The 8,602-nt window shown below is 52.5% G+C and overlaps 1 protein-coding gene across 1 annotated transcript in view; it reads left to right on the forward strand.

The window, feature by feature from the left end:
- The window catches only part of CNGB1 (cyclic nucleotide gated channel beta 1), a gene marked incomplete at its 5' end in the record, with an annotated part of 20,715 nt that extends 12,592 nt beyond the window's left edge, over positions 1-8,123 (forward strand). The window contains 9 exons of the mRNA XM_010075027.1: positions 381-503; positions 1,768-1,909; positions 2,152-2,311; positions 2,896-2,993; positions 3,079-3,162; positions 3,768-3,886; positions 4,542-4,688; positions 5,169-5,364; positions 8,061-8,123. Coding sequence (XP_010073329.1) covers positions 381-503; positions 1,768-1,909; positions 2,152-2,311; positions 2,896-2,993; positions 3,079-3,162; positions 3,768-3,886; positions 4,542-4,688; positions 5,169-5,364; positions 8,061-8,123 — 1,132 coding nt within the window. The remainder of the gene's footprint in view (positions 1-380; positions 504-1,767; positions 1,910-2,151; positions 2,312-2,895; positions 2,994-3,078; positions 3,163-3,767; positions 3,887-4,541; positions 4,689-5,168; positions 5,365-8,060) is intronic.
- Between the last annotated feature and the right edge of the window lie 479 nt (positions 8,124-8,602).

The following is an 8,602-nucleotide window of genomic DNA, read 5'->3' on the forward strand; positions in this document are numbered from 1 at the left end:
GTGGCAGCCTGTTCCAATGCCTCATCAGTCTGTCAGTGAAGAAATTTTTTCTAATATCCAGCCTAAACCTCCCCTGGTGCAACTTGAGGCCGTTTCCTCTTGTCCCATCACTTGTTCCTTTAGAGCAGAGCCCAGCACCCACCTCACTGCACCCTCCTTTCAGGCAGTTGTAGAGAGTGATGAGGTCTCCTCTCAGCCTCCTCTTCTCCAGACTAACCAACCCCAGCTCCCTCAGCCGCTCCTCGTCAGCCCTGTGCTCCAGACCCTTCTCCAGCTTCGTTGCCCTTCTCTGGACCTGCTCCAGCACCTCAATGTCCTTCTTGTGGTGAGGGGCCCAAAACTGAACTTCTGCACTCTCCTTTTTCTTTTTTTTTTGGCAGAGTGATTCGGACCACTGCCTATTTACTGTACAGCTTGCATGTGAACTCCTGCCTCTATTACTGGGCATCAGCCTATGAAGGACTGGGCTCCACCACGTGGGTCTACGATGGGGAAGGAAACAGGTACGAGCCAGGGTGTGGGTCCTCACACAGCACAGCTTGCTGGGATGAGCTGGGGCAAGAAGGGGGGGTATGAGGATCCAGATCGGTTCATAAAAACTCATGAAGCAAAGGGTTGGGTGTGCCAGGAGAAGATGTAGAGCCAGGGACAATGACAGGAGGGATGGGATGTGCAGTCATACACGGTGCTGCAAGGCAAAGAGGCTGCAGCTGGGCTGAGGTGGAAGGCAATGGCTGGTTGAAGAGGCTGAAAAACTGGGAACCTGGTGCTGGAAGGTAAGGGAATGCTCCCTGGGTGAGCAGGATGGCAGCGTGAGCCCTGTTGACCTGCTGCCGTGTTGGGATGGAGGCTGGAAGCTGCATGTCCTTGGTGCCATGTGTCAGGTCCCTTGGACCAGCCCAGCGCCCTCACTGACAGGGTGAGAGACAGGGACAGTGGGCACCCCAGCCCCTTGCCATGGCACTTCCGAGATACCCGTGTTACATGTCTGTTGTGCTGTCGGCGATGGATGCCACGGGGAGAGCACTCAGCTCATGAGCTGAACACCGACTTGTAGCGAACGCCCACGCCTGCGAGTTGTGCAACATGGTCAAAGCAAAACACTGAGTAACGTTTAACTAATTTAGCAATAAGTGAGAGTTTCCTGCCAAAAAGATTTAGGCAAGGGCATTAGAGACTTACCATGAGATGTGGGTGAAGGTGGGGACAAGTGACTGTCACCCAGGCAGCCTCAGTGCGGGTGTTGCCTTCCCTGCGAGCACTCAGCTTCCCATGTTCATGTTGCTGCTGCACAGTTATTTTGTGTGATATACGTGTCTGTGTCTAGCTGTAGGTGTGACTATAGCATACAAGGGAGTCCCCAAGACCAGTGAATCAAGAATTCACTTGACATCTCCCGAGTCCTGTGTCAACGATTTGCTCACAAACCCTTTTTTTCCCCTGACTATTTCTAAAAGTGTAAATGTTGCTGAAAATACATCACTGGTTTACGGTAGTGGAGCTGTAAGAAGCAGAAAATAGGAGTAGCTGGAGCAGCTGAGCCTCCCACACAGGTTTCTGGAGGGTCCCTATGTCCCCCTGCTCCTGTAGCATCTCCAAAAATGCCTGCAGGCATGATGAGGAGCCTGCAGCCCCTTAATTTTCCCTTTGTCACCCATGATTACACTCAGCAGGCTCTGGCTTGCTAGGGCCAGAGGATGTGAGCTCAGTACCGAGGGGTGAAACAAGCCTTCGCACCTTCAAAGCTGCCTCTTCTTTTCCTCCCAGCTACATCCGCTGCTACTACTGGGCAGTCAAAACCCTCATCACCATCGGGGGCTTGCCAGACCCCAAGACACTGTTTGAGATCGTCTTTCAGCTGCTGAACTACTTCACGGGTGTCTTTGCTTTCTCCGTCATGATCGGGCAGGTGAGCGAGAGTTGTGGGGGGGTCCCAGCCTCAGGTGGGGAAGGCTTCGGTGGGGTTGGTCCACAGGTTCCTATCTCCAGGTTTGTTTTCCCCATGCAAGGACCTACTTAGCATCAGTAATAATCCAAAAGGATTTGTCAGATGTTGTAAAGACTCAGCGTACGTGCTCTAGACCTCTTAATTTGCGTGATGGATAAGTGGCAGCAACTAAAACACCTCTTCCACCCCTTCCTCCCCTTCAGATGAGAGATGTGGTTGGTGCCGCCACCGCAGGGCAAACGTACTATCGGAGCTGCATGGACAGTACCATTAAATACATGAACTTCTACAAAATCCCCAAAACTGTTCAGAACCGGGTGAAAACGTGGTATGAGTACACATGGCATTCGCAAGGCATGCTAGGTGAGATCCAACTGCTCCAAGGGTCAACACTTGCACCGCATGTGTTTTACTGCAGTTGCTTTGCAGAGTGGAAACAGTATGGTCAAACAGCACAGCAGTTTCGGGGAAGGAGGTGGCTTATTTTACACTTCTCTGTATGGGCTTGTTTGCCCACCTATACAGAATATAGGCTGCCACTGGGTCACGATGTCATGGTGATCCAGCATCCCACCCACCAGTTCATGGGGAGACGGCAGTGACTGGCCAGATCGTGTCCAACGGCAAACCCACTAGCTCACCCCACCAGTAAATCATCAGGCAGGGCCTCTGTGCCCGCTCTCCTGGCCGGGAAAGATGCTGCCTTGTGTTCCCTAGTCTGTCTCTGAGAGCCCTCAGGGCAGGGATGACGCGAAGGGTGGCTCTGCGTCACGCGTTGGGTTTAGACCTGCAGGCTGTTGGGTGGGCAGGGGCTGGAGGAGACCCTTCTGGGGGAGCCGGCTCCTGCCCTCTGCCACCAGAACGTGGGCTGCTTTCCCAGTGCCACACCAAGGATGTGTTCTTGGACCAAGTGCTGGGAACAGCCCGTTTTCTGCTTTGTCTCACAGATGAGTCGGAGCTACTGGTGCAGCTGCCAGACAAAATGAGGCTGGACATCGCCATTGACGTGAACTACAACATCGTGAGCAAAGTGGCCCTCTTCCAGGTACCCTCCGCAATGCGGGTCCTGCCTGGCAGAGCCCGGCACGCTGGCACAGACTAATGGCGCTGTTGGCTCTGTTTTGGCTCAGGGCTGCGACAGGCAGATGATCTTCGACATGCTGAAGCGGCTCAGATCAGTGGTCTACCTGCCTAACGACTATGTGTGTAAGAAGGTAATGAGATGCTCAGTGCCCTCTCATCCCCAGTGTCACGTCTGGGCTGTGCAGGGCACTAGGAGCAATGCAGAGCAGGGAAAGCCAGGCTTGGCCCATCACTGGGGCGTTGAGCCGCTTCACAGGCAGGGAATTTGCAGAAAAAACATCTTCAGCTGGTCTTGTGCAAAGACTGACCTCTTCTGCTGGTGGACAACGGGAGAGCAGGGAAGAACCTGCCAAGTTGGGAGAGACTTTGGGATGCTTAGATGAGGATGCTAGGGAGGGAGCACCAGCGGGACAAAGCATTTTGGGAGCTTGGAGATGGTGGTATGGTCGCGAGGGTTTCCAGCAAGGAGCAGGTTAGAGCATCCATAAGGTCTCCCTGTCTCTGGGAACCTGGTTAGAGCATCCATAAGGTCTCCCTGTTTCTGGGCACTCAGTTAGAGCATCCGTAAGGTCTCCCTGTTTCTGGGGACCCGGTTGGAGCATCCATAAGGTCTCCCTGTTTCTGGGAACCTGGTTAGAGCATCCGTAAGGTCTCCCTGTTTCTGGGGACCCGGTTGGAGCATCCATAAGGTCTCCCTGTTTCTGGCCACCCCATGCAGCACCCATCTTCCTTGCAGGGAGAAATCGGGCGCGAGATGTACATTATCCAGGCGGGACAAGTGCAGGTGCTGGGGGGACCTGACGGCAGAACCGTGTTGGTGACTCTGAAAGCCGGATCTGTGTTTGGAGAAATAAGGTGAGCGGAGCCTTTCCAGGGAGCTGGGGAAATACAGCTCACGGGCTCTGATCGAGGAAGGTGGGAGGTGGGGAGATCAGCAACACCCTAATTAATCTCTGTGATTGAGAGCCATGAACACCAAGCAGCATCCGCTGCACAGATTACAGCTTTTTTCTTGGAACCTTTCCACTGTTTTTGTCATCTTGCTGTTTTCTGCCTGAGGAGCCAGTGACAGTAAGCAGAGGTATAAGGAGGGACAGGAAAATGAATAAGAAAAGATGTTTCACTAAAACAGCGCCCCAGCAGTTAATCTGCCCATTTCACAGGCATGTGAAGTCCTGTGCCTATTTATAATATAGCGATAGTGTTTGCCTTCCTACAGTCCAGCAGGCACTAGGCTGCTGTAAAATTTTATATTTATATTTCATATAAAAAAAAGATTTTATATTAAAAATATAGAACAGGCAAATAATATTTTATATAGCGCTCCATGCCAATATTTGCCAGCATTCTTTAAAAACAGGGCTTAGAAAACTTCATCAGGCATGAAAATTCAACTGAATCCTCTGGAAGAGAGAGATGCGGGTCACAACGGGAAAAGGGAGATTTTAAATTACAAACGTTGTGCTGAGCCTGTGTATAACAGCGCTGATGTCTCGCTGTGCTCTCTCAGCTTGCTGGCAGCAGGAGGCGGAAATCGCCGAACAGCAAACGTCGTAGCTCACGGCTTTGCTAACCTCTTCATGTTGGATAAGAAGGACTTGAACGAGATTTTGGTGCATTACCCGGAGTCCCAGAAGCTGCTGCGTAAGAAGGCCAAGTGCGTGTCAGGCTGCTGCTTTCCAGCCTGTGGGGTTTAAAAAAAAAAAAAAGTAGAGTATGGGTTTCCCCATCACAGGGGAGATGTCTCTGTGCACGAAGCGCTGTGAAAGCTCCTGCTGCGGGCACTGGGCACTTGGAGCAGAGCCAGGCTGGAGCTGCCGCGCTTGGGCAGAGGGGACCTGTCCCTCGCTGGGGACCAGGGCGGCTGGGGGTGCCTGGGGCCAGCCCAGCCCTGCTGCACAGCTTCACCGCTAGCAGCGGGTGCAACTCGGGAACAAAGGTGGCCAAAGTGTGTTTGTTGAAAAAATCTACTCAAATATTCACTTTAGCTTTTAGCATTACTTAGATTTGTTGTTCTGTCCTTTCTAAGGTGTAAAAAAATCCCCGCCCTTTCAAAGTCTGATTTTTCTGCGTTATAAAATCCAGCTAATATAACATATCCCTGCACTGAAGTCATTTATCCTTTTCCTTGCTGTAGGAAAATGTTGAAAAACAACAATAAACCCAAAGATGAGAAAGGAGCCCCCAGAGACCCACTGATCATCCCCCCAAAACCTGACACCCCGAAGCTCTTCCAGGCTGCCCTGGCCGCCACAGGGAGGATGGGGGGCAAAGGGACGCTGGCGCAGCTCCGGTGGAGGCTGAAGGAGCTGAAGGCAATGCAAGCAACGCAGGTCAGTGCAGGGAGGACGGCAATTTGGCTGTCCAGAGTCGTTGCTCTCCCCGGGTGGCTCCAGAGATGGAGTGTCACTAAGGTACCTTAAAGGAGTGAGCTCAGGACATCAGGGTCTGCCGTGGTGTGGGCAGACGGGAAGGGGTGGTCCAGCATCTTGGCCTTGGGAGAATGCCATTGTCCCACAGGGGTTTGTTTTACAACACAAAAGGAAAACACGTGGACTTTTTGCCCAGCTATGCTAAGCCCGAGTCTAGTTTCCAGCTGGGCTATGTCCACAGACAAACATCTCTTTGGTGCCACAGAGACAGAGCCACTCGTAATTAATCGATGGGTGATGCTGGCGCCCAGCATCCACAGACCGGTCAATATTTGCAAAGCTTTCACAGTGTGGTTGGGGCAGAGGCCCCCAGCAGAAGCCAGCTCTGCGTGAGCTGCAGTGAAATCACCCGGCTTTTCTGTCATGAGCCACCGAAAAAAAAAATGACCTGCTCCTCTTTTTTTTTTAAATTTCTTCCAAATGTCTGTGCTAAACTCATAAAAAAGATTGTATCTCCACGCAGACCTTGTTGTTATGCTTCCCAGCATGGAATTATGCAGACTGTCACATCGGGACATACAGGGAGGAGAAGCAGCAGCTGATAGGGAGTGCGCGGTGGCCTTGAGGCTGGGTAAATACCCGGGGAGATGCTGAGCGTGACTGCGTTCCTGCAGCCCTTCCCGGAGCACAGCGAGGCTTCGCACAGTGTGGTGCTTCACACGATGAACCAGTTAAGGGCAGGGGAGAACAGTGGCACCGCGGGCTCCGTATAGTAGGGGCAACAAGACCCATCCTTGGAGGGTATGCGTATTAAGAGGTAATCCCACTAATGGGGTTAGCAGGACCCCGTTAGAAGGACATCCCTCTCCATGGTGTGTCCATAGGTGAGGCTTCTGAGGCTTTAGGACAGGGCAGACCAGGGCTGTTCCATCACAACACCACTTCTGCCAAGCTTTTGCTAAGATCAACCCCTCCAGAAGTTTCAGGAGCAAAACAAGAGCTGGTGCAGGAGGTGTGTCGATGCACTCATCTCGACACGCTTCTCTTGAGCTGTGCGGGATATAATCCAGCTGCCCTTCTCCCAGCAAGCTGACATCCTGATGATGAGGTCTGGTGTGGTGAAACTCTGCGAAACACCCGCCTGGCTTTGCACAGCACAGGCTCCGTGGCTGGGGGGAGTGGACAAGGGTCTGCTAAGGTTGATTTTGCCTTCTTTTTTTTTTATCTTTTTTTTCTTTTTTTTTCCCAGGGTTCTAGTGTCAGTCCGATCCCACCGAAATCACCAGTGCACCAGAGATCGCCCGTCACCACCCACAAAGCACGCACCCACCTGGGAGAAGAAATATTCTCAAAATCTTCTGATAGTTTAGTCACCATTCGTGTGATTTCTACGGCACAAGAAGATGAAGAAATCCTTGCTGCTGAGATTTCAGAGAAAGAAGAAGAAAAAGAAGAGAAATGAAAAACAAGGAGGTCCTGGGGCAGGAGTAGGAGTCGGGCAAACGCCTGGGGTAGAAGCTTTTTGGCATTAACGACTTCCACGCAGTGGCTGTAGGCTTTGCTAAGTGCTGTGGGTAGGATCTGCCTTTCTTTTCTGCCTAGACCTTCACTCGCTGTTGACAAATCCTTCTGCCATATGACCCAGAACCGTGCAAGGTTTCCATGTTCTGGAGATCTATTTGCATTGAGCATCTTTGTGAATGTTCCCACTAAATCTCAGGCCAGCTCTCTAGCTTCAAAATCCAGGCTTATGGAGATGGAGCCCTGAAGAAGTTGCTTTTTATGGTTCTGAATGGTTAATGAGTGTTCAGATAAAGCATGAAGAGTTATTCACCTCTGCCAGATGAGTCACCGCTTGGCCAGATACAACCAGAGGGGAAAAAAAAAAAAAAAAGCCAACAAGGTTTCTCCATTGGGCTCAAGGTTGTCAGCAGCAGCTGGAGAGTGATTCATCCAAAAAGGATGTGGACTATGCACACAAGCCGAGCACAGACCAAACCACGCTGTCATGAGAAGTCTGAGGGTCCATCTCCGTGTCCACAGACTGCAAGATGCTCGGGGGCCTCTGTGTGGTGCCAAAACCATCTTGGGTTTGCTGCTGGGATGCAGAGTCCCTGCCAGCCCCTCACCCCGGGGAGGTGGTGGGCTCTCCATCACTGGTGGCTGTTGCAGGGAGATTTGATGAGCATCTGTCAGGGATGGAGAAGCACAGTCCTGGATAAAGAGATGTTCCTGGAGATCCCTTCCAGCCCTGGGTTTCCAGGAGTGCATGTCAGAGTCAGGCCAGAGTCTGCAGTGTGCAAACAAGCATGCATGAGTGTGCAGGTGGTCCCCTGCACTCATTACTGGACCTCTGGGACCTGTGACATTTCCAGTAGATGATTTCCAGCCCCCTTTTGGTCACTTGGTTGGCTCTTGGCCACGTTTCTCATGGAGAAACCACTCTGGTGTTGCTGCAACAGCAGCTGATTTCCAGCCCCCTTTTGGTCACTCGGTTGGCTCTTGGCCACGTTTCTCACGGAGAAACCACTCTGGTGTTGCTGCAACAGGGCGCTTGTGAAGTCCCAAGTGGGACTGGGCGCTGGATGGGAAGGCCAACACCTGGGTAGCACCCAGCATGCCCAGCTGGTGACTCAAGGTGTCTGATCTTCCTCCAGCACCACCAGTTCCTCATCTTCCTCAAACCCAGCGCCAACTGGAGCAAGCTGCCAGTGAGCTGAGAGGTGGTGAGAAGCGGTGGGCGAGCTGGTGCTGGGTGAGACCATGCTGGGTGAGACGGTGGTGGAGAGATGATGCAGAACCTCCCAAGGCTTCGGCTGGCTGGGGATCCACGACACCACGGGTTCCATCGAGAGGAGCTGGTTTCCATCCTCTGAAGGAAAAGCCGGGGCAGGTTTTGCTGCAGGAAGGAGCCCTGGAGCCATGGCCAAGGGACTTTTAAGGTGTTCAGCAAATGCTGTGAGCAGTGCTGCAGGTTTCACAGGTCTGGCCCAGAGATGGCAGGGCTGTTCAGGAAGGGTGTCGGCGCCAGTGTCGCCCCTGTCCCTGCGTGATCCCTCTTCCCATCAGCAGCCTGGGGCCGAACTTCACCTCTTACAGGGTCTTATTTTCATAGAATCACAGACTGGTCTGGGTTGGAAGGGACCTTTAAAGCCCATCCAGTTCCCCCCCCTGCCATGGGCAGGGACCCCTCCCACTA

This window comes from Pterocles gutturalis, unplaced genomic scaffold (assembly GCF_000699245.1).
Source record: "Pterocles gutturalis isolate BGI_N339 unplaced genomic scaffold, ASM69924v1 scaffold4057, whole genome shotgun sequence".
NCBI lineage: Eukaryota > Metazoa > Chordata > Aves > Pterocliformes > Pteroclidae > Pterocles > Pterocles gutturalis.